Below are 19,374 nucleotides of genomic sequence, written 5' to 3'. Positions count from 1 at the left end.
GCTAGCGCAAATGAGCGGAGTTCCCTCAGTCACCGGTGGCCAACGTTAAGCTTCGCGCCAATATACGCGACTGAGCGGAAAATACAGCAGAAGGACCTGGCATTTCTGTCCCGATTCCTCACTCCGATACTTAAGAGATCTTTGCCGGAAACGGTTCATAGAAAAGTCGTTTCGAAGTCTTCTCGAACATCATTCCAGATTCCAAGTTCGATCACTTCATCCAAACGCATAACCAAACGAAGTTTACATACTCCTGACATCATGAAGCTCTCTTGCGTCACCGCGGTCTTAGCTTTTGTCACTAGCTCTTTGGCCCTCCCCAGTACGTCCGTAAGTGGCCACAAGCTTGGTCCTAATACTTAGGATATGTCTCAATCTTTTATGAAGATAACTGACAGAAGTCAAGATCAACAACGTTCTTATTGAGCGAGACGGGGGCGAAGCTGTTGCGTCGGGGGAGAGCCCTGCCACGGACTATGTAATTCCCATCGACAAGCGCGATGAGAGTCCGGCCACGGACTACGTTATTCCCATTGATAAACGGGATGAAAGCCCGGCAACTGACTACGTTATTCCGATCGACAAAAGGGATGACAATCCGGCAACAGACTATGTCATTCCCATCGACAAGAGAGAAGACCCCACTGATCCCGGTGGCGAAAGTCCTGCCACAGATTATGTTATCCCTATCGACAAGTGAAATGTGTGACTTGCACTGGCTGTTGAGGTTCTGCTGAACCATCTCATTCGTGTTGGTACTTGTCGTCATATGAAGGAACAGAGAAGGGCTGGTAAAATAGAACACAATATCAAATTGAAGGCTGGTAGTGTATCTAAATCAGTGATTCTTCCGACTCATTCGGGGCCAGAAGTGAAGTTATCGTTGCTATACTTGAAGTTGCTGTTGGGAAAGAACTTCGGTAAAAGATGTAAAGGCCACCGAGTTAGCATGTGATGTCCATGGTAAAGAACGCAAATTGGCCAGCTACCCCCTCAACAACTGCATAGTTGCGTCTACATTTCTCTAGTAAATAGCCAAAGCGCTCAGTAGCGATAGCATAAGAATTTGTTCTGCGTGTCCATAACATGCGAGACGGGAACATCTTCTATGAACCCGCCGAATCGAAGAATATCCGACACAGTAGCGTTTCTAGTCGAATCGCGCTGGCGCTCCCCCTCATACTGATATAGTCGTGTCTTTGCATCTTCCTGCTGCCATTTCCACCAAAGATGATCAATCTGCGCGTGATGCAGGTAGAAGACTGGATCTATGTCTCACATCAGCCGGTTACCAAAGGTGGAGGATCATTCATCTCACCGTTTCCGGCAGCGAAAGCCAAGAGGTCACCGCTCACAGCGCGATGGATGCGATTATGCAGTCGATTCTCCATCTCCCACTCGAATTCCCGGTAACTCGGCGACCTCATAAGTTTTCCGATAGACTCCGGGCCAAACCAAGGGCCGAGAGGACGGCCAGCCGTATCAGTGGTCTTGAAGCCACGAGCTAGACAGTGTTCCACGTAGGTGCGGTTGTATCTGATGGGACGTAAATGTGAGAACGGACCATCGGTGACGCAACGACCTCCTCCAACTACAAGAGGACTCTCAGGTCCACCGTCGCCACCGAAGCCTGTCTCATTGTTCCATATTGATGATGCGGCGAGATCCATCCAGTCCATAGTCCAGTCCCAGTAGCTGCCGTTGGTGTGTTCAGCACGAGTTCTGAGCAGAAGTTGTTCATCAACTTACGGTACTTGTCCTTTAAAATCGCAATGCTCTTTCAACGCAGACTCCCACGTCTTGAGGAAGTACCTATGCCATGGCAAGAATGAAGCAGATCCATGAGCTGAAGTTCGGACAAGTGTCAGATATGGCGACCACATGGAGAGAGAGGGGCATACACAACGATCCAATTCTTTCATGCAGCAGAGAGAAGTCGTCATAGACTGTTCCGTTAGGACCCCAACGCGCAGGTTCCCGACTCAAACAGTTTACGGCGTCGGTGAAATTCTTCCTCTCGTCGGTCGTGAGCGTGCGCCACTCTCGCCGTATGGCGGGATTGCGACAAGAAGCGACTTGGGCATCGCGAGACCAGCTTGAAATAGTCAGGATAGCTGATGTAGACAGTATTCCGGTGAACACAATTGAGCCTGCCCAGAAGATCCAGATCGCAATCTGACGGGTACATCTGGAATACTTTAGCAAACGCAGCGCCTCGACAGAAGTAAGTTAAAGGCTACCTGCTGGATCTCTCATTCAGGTCGTCACTAAAGGTATCATGATCATCGGAAATGAGTTCGTAATTATTCCATTCATTGCTGCAGATGCGAGAAAACTTTGAGGCCATCGTTCATTGAAAATGCGTCGCGAAGCATTGGGTGGAGAGACCGGTGATGGGAGCTCAATGGGATGAACGTACTGCAATACCGCTCAACACAACCTGTGCTTGGATCATTTGCTCGCTTGTTCCCTCTCGGCGGTCTAGAACTCAACTATCCCTTGTTTGTGCAAGAGTTTCCCGAAAGCTTCTTCGACCGAGTCAGATCCGAGCATCAGGAACACGCCTTACCCATGGCTCCCAGGACACCGTTGGAAGGTACCTCAACGCCGGTAGCATATGACGAGGTTTCAAACAAAAGTTTCATTAACTTGTTCATAAACCTCCGCAGGTCCATCGGAGTTTTCGTATTGAAAACCCCCAGCCGCTGATACTACCGTGGGCGGCATACCCCTAACTTCTAATTTTCGGATGTCTACATATGCTCATGTATGCGGCCTGTCAGTGTTGATCCACTCGTCACTCCAAACCGTGCCGGGACGAGGCGCCACCCGGGAACTGCCATTGAACCGGTCGGACACAAATTCCCTAATCTTTTGAAAGTTTCGACAAGTGTGTGGCCTGTCGGAGTTTATGTAGTTATCTTCAACCCCAATGTAGAAGATGGACGGAATTGGCGTCAAGTCCGAGTTGCAGAGTATGATTTGCCTGAGGTGCTCAATGCAGTGGTCTCGGTGTTTGGTGCCGTGGATTGGGTTTTTGTTCGGATATATGTCCGGGTAGAACGCCCGGCGGATGTGATCCTGTCGCATGTCAGTTGTTTCCGATGACGACGCTCTCTTGGCTTCACTCACCAGACAGTGAACAGTATGCATAACTTCTAAGCTGCTCAGAGAGATTGGTAAGCCATGGAATTCCGTGTCATAGGCAACAACTTACGCTGCGATATATCCGCCCTCTCTGGGAGCCCAATACTTCTCATAACCAGGCCCCCACGCCTTTTTCGCTTCGTCTTCAGTAAGGAGAAAGAATCGGCCTAGCGATAGAATCAATAAGCACGAGGATTACACCGCGGAAGTCAGAAACTTTTGCAGCAGTGATTACTTACCCCAGTGAAGTTGTTCCCAGTTGTGATCAATATCTTTCGTTGGTTCACCAACATATTTGGTGCGTGGCGTCCCATCTTCCCGCTCAGGCACGTACTCGAACCCGTCATCCAGGAATGCAGGGCTCGCCTCAAACCACTTCTCCTCTAATTCGATTACATGTTTTGGCGCGTCTATCTATGTTATTATAACAATTGCGCATGGTGAGAGGGAGTTAGTTACCTAGCTCAGTGTGAAAGCCTCTCTCGAACGACCCAAAACGGTTGGCAGCTCGTAATTGAAGGCCAAGCCACGCTGAAAGAGCGGCCAATAACAGCGTGCTCGTGAACCATACTCCGACTGCCAAACGGAGTCGGTTCTCTCTTCGTCTAGCTGCTTGTGCAGATGCATGATGAAAAAGCTGGGTGGCATCGCCTTCCATCCTGTCGGCACTCAGTTTGATGTCCGTGAAAGTCGACATTGCGGCGTTGGTGCATTAAGCAAGATGACGATGCTTCTGTGATTGTGGCAAGCGCATTCTTCCACAGACAAGCACTCCAAAATGGTGTGTGCATACGTACATGGTTGAACCTTGCGTGTAGCGACTCGGCTGATGGGTGGCATTGTCAGTGTCAATGTCAGAACCAGCGCCACGGCGCCAAATGTACATGTAGAGTTTCTCGAAGGAGAACGACAATGTCGGTCAAATTTCCCACTTCAGGCTAACTGCTTTCTAGCAATTGTTGTATCTCAAGACCTTCCAAGTTAATACAGCTTCGCATAGCCATTTGCGAAGCCTCAATGGTGTTCGAGATGCTCACCTTAATGCGAGGTCTTTTGCTTTCTTGGATGCTGGCTGTAGTTTTGGCGGCACCAATGCCGGTTGACGTACACCTCGACAAGGTTGGTGGCTAATGTTGTGTGGAATCTCGTCAGCGTCGCTCACCCTGTATTGATAGGGAATCTTGCCCACCAAGCAACAGGAGAGTGCTGTAAGTTAAACAGTTGCTTCTGAAGCTAGGCAAAAGCTGACTTGAATAGTGTAAGTAATGGTCATGCTTATGGACCGCTTGGGTGATGAAATGAGTCTTCTTGCTAACTGTCTCACTCAAGAGTAAGTAGATATGACGATGAGCGATTGAGGCTGGGATGCAATCTTATACTGAGCGCTGTAGTACGTTGGAGGATTTGCACGAGTTTGACTGAGTGACACGATGGGGTTGAAATGCACATGAATAGCCTGATCCACAGATTCGGCTGTCCAGTGTCAGGGAAGCGATGTCGAAGTGCACACAACAGATGGGTTTTCAGATTATAAACATACTACTCTTCCTCCAGCTCTATTACACCAAGCTCAACAGGAAATCTGAAGTTTTGTTCTTAAACACCTCTGTTCATGATAGTCCAGTCCTGAATTCTATCAAACTTTCTGCATTTGCGCCACAGATTGAAATCGCTCTTTGACCCCGAAGCCCGTGATGGATCCTTCTCAAACACCACAGGCGTGACGTCAGCAGTGCACATGAGAGACTTTCTGATCGTCTCTATGCAATGGTCGATGTGTCCTCGAACAAGTTCTTCAGGGGCCCTGAAAGCGGTAACGTTGCTGTAGTCGTAGTCGTTGCGGTAAGTGTATTGGCGCACGAGATTCTAAAGTGTATTATCAGCTCTGGCTTGTTTTGAAGTGACGAAGAGGGCTTTGCTTACCAAACAGTGAAGCTGGTGGAAAACATTGAGAAAACCCTTGACGCCTCCCCCCAATTCTTTGGGAACACGCTCATACTTCTCTGGTGGTGCTTTGTTCAGGGCCGCCAACTTGTCTTCAGGGAAGCGAATCGGAGGGACTTGATGCGGTCAGCTGTGCCAAACTGAAAGTGGAGGGGCATGGAGTCAATAATGCACACCCACCTCTCCAGAGACGAATCCAGGCTTCCTCCACCTCACGCGTTGGTTTTCCGCGGTATGGTGAGGGCTGCATCAAGTGATTCTGCTCTGTGTATTCAACAAACTCCATATCACCAGAGTCGATGTATGGCGCTAAAGATAACTCATCAATCGCGGTCTCTAGGATGTAAAAGTCTGTTGCTTGTTATAGGACTCACAATAGGGCGATAGTTGTCTAGCGCATTGCAGGTCATCGGGTTTCTTGCCGATGATGAGTCGAGTGCATAAGACAATAATAATGAGGCTTTGGCACACCACTGCAAGCACAATAGGATCGCGAAGTCTTTGCGTCCAAGCCCAATACGGCGTTCTTGGAGGGATCGAGCTGTTGTCTACGACTTTATCGGCCTCGATGTCCTTGATGGTCTCGTATGCAACGAACTCTTTCGCAAGCAGCGACTTTGGCCACATTATTGCTGATGGTTCAGACTGCCTATCTCAGGTGTTTAGCCACGCAATTAGGCCTGGCGATTCCAACTCAGACTGTACAGAATGCTGGACTTGGGGGCAGGCTCAGCGGCGGACCAGCGCCAAATTAGCGCCATCAAGCCCTGGGAAGCGTCCGTGGTGAAGATTTTTTGGCGCGTTGGCGCGTACGACGAGTAATGGAACGCGCCAATTCCCGGAGACTTGAGCATGCTCTCATTGTCAACTGAATCAATAATTCAGGCTGCGCAGGGGATGAAACTGGAGTTAAGGACTTGTATTCTCAGTCTCCACGGCTTCATTTGGTAGTTGATACTTGGCACAGTGTCTGGAGTATCGTATCACCAATCACTCTAGACTTTCCAAGCCCTGTGTCCGTCATCGTGCTGCACATCACTGGCCGCCGATTGTGGCATTCCAAGCTATTTTGAGGTCTTCTGGCTCCATCCTCTAATCTTTGACCGTGATGGCTGAGACGGCAGTGAGTCGGCAGTGAGTCGGCTGTGAACGCCTATCGTCGAGCAGAACGTGCCAGGGCTTGATGCAGCCAAGCATCCTGATCTGCATATCAAGATGCCCTTTGGCCGTGGAGCCGAGATTTCCACCCTGTAAATACCTCTTGATTGGGCACCGAGACGAGGTGTCGCATAGACGCCACTGAGCTGGCAAGGCTGTGTCCCTTTGGTGCCCCAATTTTAAAATGCTGTTGCCTTGAGATGTTCATCTTTAAAGATTGGTGCGATTCTGAGATGTGAGGCTCGGCTATCGAAGTTGGCGAATATTTCAGCACTCTAGTTCAATTACATAAATATCTCTTGAAACACCGGGATTCACTTGGCCAGTTCACTTTGGTCACTAAGCTTTGAACTGGTATCCGTTCGGGATGACATCCCCGCGAGAACCATCGATTCCGTCGCCAATCTCACTTCGGACTGAGCAGCGATCGGATTCGTACACCCGGAGCCATTTTTTGGAACACACCGGCGATGACTCGAGACCGCTCATTGGCATCGGCGACATGGCCGGAAGCCGCACTCAGTCTCACGCGCCGGCCATCCCGTTGACTCCGGTCGGACACCCAATTTCGCCAACGCACCGTCAAATCGACGAGCCCACACCAGGCACTGAGCAAGACAGCCCCAAACTGCGAAATAGCCTACGCAGTTCTGCAAAGCTTCTGGAATCCGATGCCAGTGTCAAGAACTCTGATGAGTCCAACATCAAGACTGGCCTGTCCAAGTCTCAGACCAACGTCTTCTACGCATCCAAGCCAGCATGGAGCTCGGCACTTCTGGCATGGCTGGCCGAAATCATCTGGTGTTTCGTCAGTATAGGCTCGATTGTTGCCTTGGTCGTTGTCTTGAACGTGTTCGACGACGAGCAGCTACCCCAATGGCCGCTGGGATTGACGCTGAACACACTTGTCGCTTTTCTCGCTACCCTCGCTCGAGCCGCATTCGTAATTCCGGTTTCTGAGAGTCTCTCGCAGTTGAAGTGGGTTTGGTTCCGCCATCCACGGATGTTGAAGGACTTTCAAGACTTTGATGCGGCAAGCCGAGGGGTCTGGGGCAGTTTGCTGCTGTTGAAGACGACGAGGGGATGGTGAGTTTGCTAGGTATGTCGACGATGAGCGAATTCGCCAATCTAATGAAAGAGCCAGGTCTCCGAGTTTGATATCAGCCCTTGTGCTGGTTTCCGCAATTCTCACGTCAACGCTCACCCAGTCTGCTGTGACCTATCCTGTCCGGATGGCACCCATCAACGGCCCCGCGCAAGCCACAGTATCGCGGTCGACGTATTACTTTTACAATAGCGCAGGAACTAATAACAACCGTAAGTGAGACTTAATAGTCTTTCCCAATCCTTTCTTGGGGTCGATGACTGAAAGATGATGTGCAGTCATATATCGCCAGTCTGTAGACCAGCACCTTTTCGAAGGTCTCAGCTACGACTACGCCAAGATGTATCCTTTGAGCCAAGCTCGCTGTCCAACCAGTGATTGCGAGTGGCAGACATACAGCTCGTTGAGTGTGTGCACCAGATACTGGAATGTAACGGACTCTTTGAACATTACCTCCCAGAGAGTGAATACCGCCGCACCCATACCAGTCTTCGCGTCACTGAAAAATGGCCCTCGTGCAAATCTGACCCAGCCGCATTTTGGCGTCGTCAGCTTGACGGGCGTGGAAAACACAATCTCTGCGCTATCGGAACCTTCTTACAACCCAGAGTTGTCCATCTATAACATGACATTCATCTATTCCTTGAGAAAGGGCACAACTGACATCGACATGCTGGGTGCAACGGAAGTCGAAATGTACTTCTGCGTCAAGACTTTTAACCTGTCAGTCACGGGGAATATCGAAGAGCGGAAACTCATCCAAACCACGACAGATTTTGAGACAGGCAATTACACCTTGCCCGACGGCCGGGGGCCATTCCCACTCTCTGCCCTCCGAGATCCACTGGACCGAGAGACAAAATTTCCCTTGGGGCCAACGGGCGTGATTACCCAGAGCCTCGTAAGCGCTCTCAACGGAACATACATCGACCTGGCGTCAGAAGCCAGTACTTTAGGGCTCGCCCCAGCTCGGTATTTAACCGCTTTGCAGTCCCAGATACAACCGAACGTATCGAATGCGATGCACGTGGAGAGGGCAATCAGGAATGTCACCGACAACATAGCGACGTCAATGTCGAACAAGTAAGTCCAAAATGGTGTTTGGTGTCAGTGTGTCCGGAATGCTCATCAGCTCTGAATCAACAGGATTGCCCAAGATTTGACAAATGTGACTGGTCAAGTCCTCGCCGCTGAGACGTTCGTACAGGTACGATGGCCGTGGATCGCGTTCATCTCCGCACAAATCGGGCTTTCCGCGGCCGTTCTCGTTTTCACAATTGTTCAAACGCAACTGTCTGGCGTCGGGGTCGTGAAAAGCTCGACTCTGCCCACTCTGGTTGCCATTGACACGGAAAGCAAGGGTACCCTCGAGAGCGAGCTGGTCAGTCGCAACAGTCTTGGAGAGGTCGAAGATGCTAAGATAAAGTCTGAACTTGCGTGGAGGCTTGGTCTGACGGAAAGAGGGTGGCGGCTGAAGACGTGATCACAATTCATATGTCAACCGAAGATACATATGTCCGTACTTATAAGTCTATATCTTGATGATAGTAAAGTAATAGACCGTCAGACCAAGAATCCCACGACGTCTGTAACTCCGGCTTTGTTTGAACTCGTGGCCCTCACGACTCTTTCGTCGACGTGAGAGGAATGCAGTCATGGAACAGCAACGGGTACGTCAGTGCCTTGTGCTGCTCCGCCTGATCGGTCAATGTCTGCGCAACAAGCGTGATACAATGCTTCGTATGCCAGAACTGATGACACCTAGCATCCATCCAACCGATCCCGTGCTCGATGGCATACTCTACCTTGCGCCAGCAGTATAGGCAGTGTAGATCATGTGCCCGCGGGTACGTCGTGTAGATGGCGGAGAAGTTCCCACTCTGTAGTTGCGGCAACTCGCTCGGCGGCACCTTTTGCGTGAGACCGGTATCGGTGAACCACTCCCACTCGAGGTATATATCCCCCGTGATATCATGGAACTGGTCCACGATCTCGCTCCAGGCGCAGGTCGTCGGTACCCAGGCGCCCAACTGCTGCTCAAAGATACAGCCCCGCTGGCGAGCTTCGGCTGGGGTGCGGCCGCACTCGGGCTCATGGGGGATCTGCTTCGGCCGATCGTGCGCCTCGTCGTGGTGTGGTTTTTTGTGGGGGTGATTGATGTGGTGGGTGTCTTTGGAGGGGTATTCGTGGTGCTTGGTAGGTGATGGCATGAAAACGAAGACGATGACAAAGGTGCAGACGATGCCAAGAGCCAGCAAAGCTATAACTCTTACGTTTGGGAGGAAAAGTGATTTGGAGCTGGGTGGCTCTGGGTGTTCGCTGGGTCGCCTCTTTCTCAAACGTCGAGATGGCCGGATAGGCGGCTGACTGGACGGTAGCTGTTGCTCCTCATCTTTGAATGGGCTACCAAGGTCGACCTCTGGTTGATCTTGAGTTGGTAGAGGTGTATACTGTGATTTGGTGAAGTATTTGAGAATTGCGAGTTTCTCCATCTTGGCGAATTCCAGTAACTCTGGTGAGCGTTGATCGCTAGCTAGCTAGAGACGATAACGTGCCTTTTTCCCCTGGAGAGTAATATCTTGCGGTGTTCTTGATACAGGGGAAAGAGTAGAGAGCAGTTTCACAGGAGGGATGAACAGCCGGGTCCTGAGCTGGGTATCAGAGGCAGGACCAGAAGCTTAGCCGAGTCAATCTAGAGTTGCGCCAAAGTTTCCAGTAATCAATTTTCTGAGAGAGTTTGGCGCCCGCGCCTAGAGGAGCTCCCATTTGTTCAAGAGTTGTGCATGCTTTTCCTCCGCAGCTCATCCTGAATCAGAATGTCGTCTGATGTTCTCGGAGATGGCTGACAGTCTTGTTGGCAAGGAGATCCTGAGTTGCGGACTGATTCGAGCAACGCCTAGCTCCAGTAATTTCGCATGGGCCAGTTCCGTCGGTCAGAGCTGGCGCCAGCGCCTAATACATGTCGGTCTCCTTGTTATATTGCCAAAAGAATCAGGTGTGTTCTATTCTATTACCGATGACATCGACTGAATGCATCTCTCTATTCAATCTCTCTGATACCTGTGGTAAGCCAAAATGGACAACAAGGAAGGTTCGCGATCTTCAATAGAGACGTCCTCCATGGATGAGGAGAAGCACAACCTGCTGGAGTCCTCAGAAACCCTGGGGCAGAAGACGTTCCGGCCGAAGCATAGTCCTTTCACGCCAACGCGAGTCGCGATTGTGCTTCTTGTACTGTCAAATATTGCTTTCGTGGCTGCGCTGGGCTTGGTCCTGCGGTCACAGTCGAGTTCCAGCTTGCCGGCATGGATGCCGCCCGAGAGAACGGCCAAGAAGCTTTTCATGTACCAGAGCGTGTTTGGGGGAGAACCGAGCGCAAAATCAGAGGAGATGTGGACCAAGTTAATTCCGAGTATGTCGTTCTCTTCATTAGTTGGCACCGATCGGTGTATGAGTTGCTGACCATGTGGTTCGGTGATAGTGGGCAAGGGCTGGATCAACGTGACGGCCAATACGGATGAAATTCCATATTACCCGGGTATGGATTGGTCTGTTCCCAAGCAAAGGGCACTCGTCGCAGTTTTTCATCAGCTCCATTGCCTTGTAAGCGCAAATTCCGCACTGACGTCGATGGTTGCTGACGTTTGTATCTACCAGTACATGACAAGATCCGGATACTTCGTCGCGCGAGATGGCAAGTTGAGCACGGTAAACACTACGCACCTCTCCCACTGCTGGGACTATCTGCGGCAGTCAATCATGTGTTCAGGAGATACTACTTTGGAATGGTTACCACCTAAAGGGGTTGGGAGTACGGGATGGGGATACCAGCATACATGTAGGGACTACGAGGCGTTGTACATCTACGCCGAACAGCACAGAAGCAGCGATAAGAAGGTCATTCATGGATAGAAAATTCTTCCAAAGACTGTAACCAAAAATGATTAGAACCACAGACATGTGGTGGAGCAACATCTTCCCAAGACCACCTCGTTCGCATAAGTACCGAAGAAGAAATGATCGGGTTTTCAACCATTCCGTTATCCGCCATCTCGGCCACTCAACTTCCCTCCTGCATACCATCCACCACCACCAATTGTTAGTGCTGAGAAGGGACCGTCACATCTATACTAACAACACCAATTACTCCCGACTCAGAAGTCTCATAAGCTGGAACGTATGGGTGGTGACCTGTACAACAAGGCAACAAGCATTGAGAAAACACACACTAACCTGACGTTCATCGCTGAGTCCAACATGCAGGATTTAGGTCATGCCGATGATGAAATTATTTACGATACCACTCTGGACTCGTCGTCACCAATATTGTTGAAGCTGGCCCATACCCTACCGCGATGCGCCGTTGAGCATCAAGCAGGCAGTGCTGACTACTTACTGGTGGATCTTGAGGCATAATTTATTAATGATTCATGCATGTCAGCAAGTTCCCGCATGTCAGCAAATTACTAATTCAAGCGAAAGCCTCTTGTCGTATCTCGATTGGAGCCAGCTCAAGAGGTAGTGGCCGATCGGGCCGAGATCTGTCAACTTATCGCGAGAAAAAGACACGAAATTCATTCGCAGATTATCGTCATATTGATCTCTCTGTTCGAATGCTGTAGACAGGGCCATGTCTTCTTCTTGTATAAACTTCATGGATATAAGAATAATTGTTATGCCAAAGGTCAACTTACCCCCTTCTACACATGCCTCTGTGCAGCCGACAATTCTTCAAGGTCTGAAAGGGATGGTACAGGGGTCTATCGTCATGATAAATGCAGCCTGATCTGCCATTGTCAACCGCCACGCCGTCAAGTGTGTGGGTTGGCTTGGGTGTACCATCAAAGGCCTCTCAAGTCAGGCTGTGGCTGCGGGGCGGTTGAAATGCACTCAACATTCCATTTCTGATTTGCCGTCTGGGAGGATTCTACATGGTATGGGTGGGGCAATGATGCAACAGTTGAGAGGTAGTAAATTATTGAGATGTGGCATGAGGATTAAAAGGTAAGTCTTTCCCGAGCATCCGTCAACTTGTCACCACAAGTTACTCCTTCACTGCAAGAGACATGCACGCTGGGTGGCGGCATTCTGCCTTGCTGCCAACCTTCGAACCAACCTTAATGACGCATAGAGCAGGCAGTGATGTTTATCGACGAATCTTTAGGCATGCTTAGACGCTGATCCACGCATGTCAGCACGTTCTTAAAATAACTGAAAGTCCAGTGACGAATTTTGATTGGATCCAGCTGTTCTGCGTTAAGGGGTAAAGGGTTAAGCGTTGAAAAGCCCGTCAGCACACAGCTGAGCTTGGGTGACGGTAATACTTTACGCAGGAGTGTAGTTCGGAGTGTGTACCCGGCTGACATATTTAATGGCTTGGAACCCTGCTTAATGATTTATGCGACCATCTTGTCATCACAGACATCAGGCGCGCCTGTTTAAGACAAGAATTTATGTCGACAGCCATGCTATCACAAAGTTCCACAGGATGGCGCTTCGGCCTTATCCTAGCTACTGGAGTCTCGGTCGTGGTAACCATTAGCAACGTCTTGTTTCTTGTCATCTCCGTATCACACATAGAAACGGTTCCGGATTCCGCAGGAGAAGGGGTCCTGTTCTCCGGAGAATGCAAGAAAGCTAAGCAAATCAGCACCTGGTCTCATCTCCTCATCAACATCTTAGGAACCAGTCTTCTCGCGGCCAGCAACTTCACTCAGCAGATTCTTACAGCACCAACGAGAGAGGAAATTGATAAATCCCACGCTAAAAGAAAGTGGTTAGATATAGGCGTACCCTTAATTCACAACCTACCTAGAATCTCTAAGAAACGACTGCTAGCTTAGATTGTTCTTGCCTTAAGCTTATTTCCAATCCACCTTTTGTCCGCATAGTTAAGCTGAATAAATGTCTTTATGTTTGACTACTAATAGGGGCTTTTCTGCAGCTACAACTTAATTATTGCCTTTAAATTATATAATGAAGTCTCGAATATTTATATATTTGTTGTAAACTAACTATAACGTACGTATAGTATCTGTGTGAATAAAACGGCTTAATTCCTTCTAAATCAGAGTCTAACGTAAAGGGTCTTTTAAGGAATAGATCCTAATATATTAGAATATTATTAGTTTAAATAAGTAGGTTAGAAGTAGGTTACTTTATACTTTCTTCTAAGTATAAGATTACTTTAGATACTTAAGGGTATTATAATATACCCCTTTAGGTTTAAAAGAGCTTAAAAACCTTAATTTTATATAACTAACACTATAAAATCTAAATATATATATAAAGTATTATAAATAGATATAAAGAGAAGTAATTAATAAAAGAAACTAATAAAAAAAATAACTTTATAGTTTTATTATTAAATTATAAAAAAGAGGAAGGTTTTTCTCTTTATATATTTTTTATTATAATTAAGATTATAAGTATTAAAGTAGTAACTAATATTACTACTTTACTTAATAGAAATAGAAGTTTTTTATTAGCTTAAGTAAGAAAGTTAAAATAGTTATTAAAGTAGTAAGGTAGTAGTAATAATAATATTTTTTATACTACTTCTACTTTTTAATTTTCTTTTTCTATCTATATTATAACTAATATATATTACTTACTTTATACTTATATATAAATATATAGTTATATAGTAATTATAATATTTATTATTTAATTATAATTTTATTTTTAATATTAATTATATTATTTAGATACTTCTTAAAAAGACTAAAGTTAAGTATATAGCTATAATAGCTAAAGTAAGAGTTATTCTTATTAATAAGAAGTAGAAAGAGAAAGAAGGAGAAGAAAAAGAAAGTAGTAATACTTTTCTAGCTTTTTTAAAGTTTAAAAACTTTATACTTAAAAATAAGTTATTTTATTTTTATTCTATTATTTTAAAGTTCTCTTATTATTATAAACTTTTTATTTTATTTTATTATTCTTATAGATTAATTACTAATTTAAGTTATTTTATAGAAGCTAAAACTAATAAGCTTAAGAAAAGTAAAAAGTTTATAAAAAGTAGAGAAACTAAAGAGATATATAATTTATAGTTTATAACTCTTACTCCTCTATTTATTTATAAACTATACTAAAGGTATAAATAGAGTATATCTCTAATTTATAATTTTAGTTAAGTTATTATATTATTTACTAACTTCTAAGTAGAAGTAGAGGTTTTAAAAGCTAAAAGTTAAAAAGAGGAGTAGCTATTACTATTAAGTAATAAGATTTATTTATTTTATTTATAAAGTATTTAATAAAGTATATTACTTAGTATATATATATTTAATATAAAGTAAAAGAGTAAATATACTCCTTATAAAGAGAAGAAGAAGCTATATATCTTTATATTACTACTTATGTCTATATTAAGGCTTTAATTCCTTAAGGCTATATATAAAAGTATAAATAAAACTATATATTTTATACTATAATGTTTATATTATTAATTATTTAGCTAACTATCTATTAAACTATCTTTATTCTTAAGAGAACTATACTTTAAGAGACTTTTAAGGCTTATAATAAGGCTGAAGTAAAAGCTAAAGTAAAAACTAAAGCTAAAGTAAAGAGTAGGAGTAGTAATAAAGTAGCTATTAAAACTATAGCTTTTCTTTTAATACTAATTATTACTTTATTAGTTAAGCTTATTATAGAGGATATATTAATCTCTAATATTTTATATATTAATCTATCTTTTAAAGTAATCCTCTCTATTTCTAAAGTAGCTAATATTTATAATACTATTAATAGCTTTATTAGTAGATATCTTCTTAAGAAGATAAAGCTTATATATAATATCCTTATAGATAACTATATATTTACTCTCTAAGGATATAAATAAAGTATAATAGTTATATTACTAAGTATTCTATAAAGTATAAGTGTTTTAAGCTCTTAAGAAGGCTATATACTTCCTAACTATTAAGCTATTTTTAATTAAATACTTAACTTATAAGCTTTACTTATTATTTATCTTTTCCTCTTTATTTTATTCTACTATTTATAATATATTTTAAAAGTTTAGAAATACTCTAAATTATTTAAACTTTATATAAGAAAGTGTTTTTATAAAGCTATTAGCTAATATCTTATTAATAAGAAGATATATAACTTAGAATAATTACTTAATATATTCCTAATAAAGCTATATATTTTAGATATCTATATAGTAGAAGTAAGTTAAGATATACTCCTTTTTACTTATTATAAGTTATATTATTTACTAATTATTATAATAGATCTTCTATATATCTCTAAAGCTAAGTTTAAGATCTCTAAAGAGCTATTTAAGAGCTATAGTTTCTTTTATAGTATACTTTAAGCTTAGAAGCTTTACTTTTATTATTAATATAATTACTATATTTTAATATATAGCTTTCTATTAGATTAGGTTTTTAAAGAGAGATATTATAAAACTTTAAGATAACTTTTATATCTCTTTATTATTAGTAAATAATATATTATTTATAATTAATAATATTTAGGCTATTTTACTTCTTAAGATATTAAAGTGAATTATAAGGTATTAAGTGTAATATAAATATTAAATTACTTAGTTTATAGCTTAATAATATCTTAGAGATAAGTTTATTAAGAATTATAATAGTAAAGTATAAGTAAATATAATATCTAGCTATATTATAATTAAAGTATAGAGGATTAACTTAATCTTCTCTTAATATAAGAGGATTTATTATAAGTTTATTTCTCTATTAAACTTCTTAAATAAAGTGAGGAGAAGAGGTATAATTAATACTCTAAAGTTAATAAAGTTAAACTTTTTTATAATTTACTTAATATATTAATTATATAAAAAATAGATTTTTTATATTATTTAATTATAAATAATCTTAATTCTTAAGTACTATTTAGCTAGCTTTTAGTTTTTTAGTTTATACTTCTCTTTAATCCCCTTTATAACTTTTTCTGCTTTTTTTATATAGTTTTTATAATATAAGATAAAGATATTATTAATATAAAAAAGTATAAGGATTTTATTATTATAAAACTAAAAGAGATATAGATCTTTACTTATTAGGTATAATTTAAAATAAAAAAAGATACTTAAGAACTCTTTATATTAGAGTAAAAGAGTATTATAAAAGCTATATAAAGCATATTAAAATTTAATAACTTTTCTATCTTTTTTAAAACTATTTAATAAGTAATAAGTAATAAGTAATAAGAGGGTTATTTAGCCTATATATAATATTTAAAAATATATTAATAATATTAAACTAATAAATTTTAAGGTTAAATTATACTATAAAAACTATTATAACCTTAAATATTTTTATAGTAAGGGTTATAATATAAGTTTATTCTAAAAGGTGCTTTTCTTAGAAGTCGCTTTAGATATAGATTTTAGCTTTATAATAATTAAGATATCTATATTAATCTAGCTTATATATAAATACTTACTTAAGAGGTATTAGCTTATTTTTTGCTTTTAACTTATCTATAATATCTTAAATATTTATTTCTTTAAGTTTATTAATCTTAATATTATATATTTTAATAAAGTAGGAGTAAAATAGCTTTAGTATATATTAAATATCCCTCTAAGTTTTAAATAGCTTTATAAGCTAGTTAATATAGATTTTTCTACTTAGTATTATAGATATATACTTTAGTTTTATCTAATAAACTAAAGTAAAGATAAAGTAGTAGAATAAATAATATCTCTAATTTATTTTCTTAAGTATTTTTTGCTATTCTAGTATATATATTTTAAAGAAAATATCTTAGTTTTATTCTATTTAGAGGAATATAAAATATATTCTAAAATAGGGAGATTATTTTAGCTTTATAATTTTAAATTAGTTTAAGTTAGTATAGTTATATACTTACTTTAATTTCTCTTTAGTAGTACTCTTTTTTTTAGTTCTTAAGTATAGCTATACTAGCTAAATAGGAGAGTTACTTTATAAGAGTAGTTATATATTAATATCCTCTATATTTAGATTTTATAGAGGAGGTATATCTATTTAAATATATATCTTATCTAGGATTATATCTTTAGTAGGAGTTATATTCCTATTAATATCTTAAGTCTCTTCTACTATATTACTATTCTAAATAAAGTTTAATAGTAATATTAGATTTAGTACTTTATATATTTTAGTAGGGTTTAAGTTTAACTTAGAGGTTAATATCTATCTCTTTTATTTATTATTAACTATTTAAAGTTCTCTTAATAAAAAAGGGTATAATAATAATACTTTATTATTTATTATTAATATAAGATTAGTTTTATTTTATACTCTTAGAATTTAGAGTTTTAAAGGTATAGGGGATATTAGTTCTTATATCTTATTAGTAACTAAATAAGCTTTTTTGTTTTAGATTACTATCTTTATATTATCTTTTAAGTAGAATATCTTCTTATTAAAAGTTATATTTTATATAATAATAACTTTTTAAAGTGAGGGTATTTAGACTTTATAGAGGTTATATAAGTTTACTATATAACTTATTAAGTATCTAATATGCTTTTATATTATAACTTTAAAGTTATATCTATTTTTATTTGCTTTATATTCTTTTTTAAGGAGGTATACTTTATAGCTATATATTAAGTTTATAGTTACAACGCAGCCCCCCCACAAAAAGACTACAGTAAAATTCACCCTATACATAGGCATAATTCTAGAAACACTATATAGGCATTTTAACCTATACCCTCTACTAATTAAGGAAAATAGTATAGAAACCCTATATGTTCTTACTAGCAGGCAAACCCTCTGAATATCACTATATAAAGTTGAACGCGCGCCCTAGCTGAATAGACTAGCGGAATAGTAATAGCGCTAGCTGCGTAGCGTGGGGCTGGCGGCGCTATACATAGCAGGGCTGATCATATTAGGGCTAAAGGGGTTACTGAGGCTCTTATAGCTTAGCGATAGCTTTACTGAACTTTCTAGCGAGGTGCAAACACTACTAAACAGAGATAACTTCTTAACTAAAGAGGTTATCATAAGAGGTTCTTATAGCTAGAAGTATAAAAAGCTCTACTGCGCGCAAGGCCTTATGCCCTTCCCTCTTCCTCTTCCTCACTAACCTATAATAAATCCTTTATGATATCTATATTATATAAAGCACTTAAGTTTACTAAGTATAAGCTAGGTAGTATACTTATTTCTATGAATAATATATAATATATTTAGAATAAGTTTAACCTTAATATACTTAATGAGAAGCTCCTATTTAAAGAATAATCTAAAGAAAACTAAAAGCATATTATCCTAATAGCTTTATTAATAAGCTTCTTAGAAGTCTTTATAAGTAGTGATATTATCCCTCTTACTAAAAAAGCTTTAGATAATATTAATATAGAGTTTAACTATATCTTTAGCTACCTTAATAAGTAGGACTTCTTCTCTAAGGTACTTAAGGGTACTAAAGAGGATATAAGGCTTATATAGAGCTTATAGTGAGTGCGCCTTGTGCTGAATAGAGAGAATGTTACTAATGATAGTATAGCTGCTGCGAAGGCGTTAGCTAGCCTGATTAAATAAGAAGAATAGTAGATAGTGAAGTAGTGATAGGGATAGTGTTTAATAGCAGCATAAGTGATATGTGAGAGAGAGGATAGGTTAATAGTTTAGTAGTTAGTAATTAAGTAATTAAGTAATCATAAACTATATTATTACTGAAGTGAAGTTAAAGATAGTGAAGTTGTTAATATGCATATATAAGTGCGGCTGAGGTTAGGAGAGGGATGTAGTTAGAGATTATGATTATGTGACTGAAGGCTGTGTGTATTGTTAGGAGGTGTGGAGTTAGGAGGTCTGTTGCTCTAAGCAGGTAATAATTATAGTGAACGGCTAGAGGCCTTATAGCTATATATATAAACCTCTCCCTATTAAAGGTAAGAATTAATTAGGAGGTTTACTTTATAAGTAGGTTTATAGTGCTTAATATAGTCTTTTAATTAGTCTTTTTTAACTTAAATTAATAAGAGCTAGTTATAATATTAGTAAAAGCTTATATTATAAAGGAATACTATAGCTTAT

The 19,374-nt window shown here is 41.0% G+C and overlaps 8 protein-coding genes across 8 annotated transcripts; 4 read left to right on the top strand and 4 right to left on the bottom strand.

The window, feature by feature from the left end:
• Positions 1-261: 261 nt before the first annotated feature.
• On the top strand, positions 262-700 carry ustA (Ribosomally synthesized cyclic peptide ustiloxin B precursosr; the record flags this gene model as incomplete). Its single annotated transcript, XM_036639673.1, has 2 exons — positions 262-330; positions 407-700. The coding sequence occupies 2 exons, from the start codon at positions 262-264 to the stop codon at positions 698-700; spliced, it is 363 nt and encodes a 120-aa protein (XP_036494469.1).
• Positions 701-1,044: 344 nt separating this feature from the next.
• Positions 1,045-1,883, bottom strand: ustQ-7 (Tyrosinase ustQ; the record flags this gene model as incomplete). Its single annotated transcript, XM_036639672.1, has 3 exons — positions 1,045-1,268; positions 1,319-1,695; positions 1,750-1,883. The coding sequence occupies 3 exons, from the start codon at positions 1,881-1,883 to the stop codon at positions 1,045-1,047; spliced, it is 735 nt and encodes a 244-aa protein (XP_036494474.1).
• Positions 1,884-2,763: 880 nt separating this feature from the next.
• Positions 2,764-3,844, bottom strand: cctO-8 (Cyclochlorotine biosynthesis protein O; the record flags this gene model as incomplete). Its single annotated transcript, XM_036639671.1, has 5 exons — positions 2,764-3,081; positions 3,133-3,163; positions 3,218-3,314; positions 3,387-3,557; positions 3,607-3,844. 5 exons carry the CDS (start codon positions 3,842-3,844, stop codon positions 2,764-2,766), a joined length of 855 nt encoding a protein of 284 aa, XP_036494321.1.
• Positions 3,845-4,743: 899 nt separating this feature from the next.
• Positions 4,744-5,718, bottom strand: cctO-9 (Cyclochlorotine biosynthesis protein O; the record flags this gene model as incomplete). Its single annotated transcript, XM_036639670.1, has 4 exons — positions 4,744-5,013; positions 5,071-5,207; positions 5,272-5,400; positions 5,466-5,718. 4 exons carry the CDS (start codon positions 5,716-5,718, stop codon positions 4,744-4,746), a joined length of 789 nt encoding a protein of 262 aa, XP_036494472.1.
• A 1,033-nt stretch (positions 5,719-6,751) lies between these two features.
• CGCS363_v007820 (uncharacterized protein) lies at positions 6,752-8,837 on the top strand (the record flags this gene model as incomplete). The annotated part of the gene is made up of 4 exons (XM_036639669.1): positions 6,752-7,335; positions 7,394-7,566; positions 7,633-8,437; positions 8,501-8,837. 4 exons carry the CDS (start codon positions 6,752-6,754, stop codon positions 8,835-8,837), a joined length of 1,899 nt encoding a protein of 632 aa, XP_036494473.1.
• Positions 8,838-8,973: 136 nt separating this feature from the next.
• Positions 8,974-9,564, bottom strand: CGCS363_v007819 (uncharacterized protein; the record flags this gene model as incomplete). The annotated part of the gene is made up of 1 exon (XM_036639668.1): positions 8,974-9,564. One exon carries the CDS (start codon positions 9,562-9,564, stop codon positions 8,974-8,976), a length of 591 nt encoding a protein of 196 aa, XP_036495074.1.
• An 865-nt stretch (positions 9,565-10,429) lies between these two features.
• On the top strand, positions 10,430-11,266 carry ustYa-8 (Oxidase ustYa; the record flags this gene model as incomplete). Its single annotated transcript, XM_036639667.1, has 3 exons — positions 10,430-10,766; positions 10,836-10,957; positions 11,012-11,266. The coding sequence occupies 3 exons, from the start codon at positions 10,430-10,432 to the stop codon at positions 11,264-11,266; spliced, it is 714 nt and encodes a 237-aa protein (XP_036495073.1).
• A 1,553-nt stretch (positions 11,267-12,819) lies between these two features.
• CGCS363_v007817 (uncharacterized protein) lies at positions 12,820-13,197 on the top strand (the record flags this gene model as incomplete). The annotated part of the gene is made up of 1 exon (XM_036639666.1): positions 12,820-13,197. The coding sequence occupies one exon, from the start codon at positions 12,820-12,822 to the stop codon at positions 13,195-13,197; it is 378 nt and encodes a 125-aa protein (XP_036495072.1).
• Positions 13,198-19,374: the final 6,177 nt, after the last annotated feature.

This window comes from Colletotrichum siamense, assembly GCF_013390195.1.
Source record: "Colletotrichum siamense strain Cg363 chromosome Unknown KSG_Cg363_contig05, whole genome shotgun sequence".
NCBI classification, from domain to species: Eukaryota; Fungi; Ascomycota; class Sordariomycetes; order Glomerellales; family Glomerellaceae; genus Colletotrichum; species Colletotrichum siamense.
Note: the sequence above shows the minus strand (reverse complement) of the source record. Positions and strands in the feature narration are given on the sequence as shown.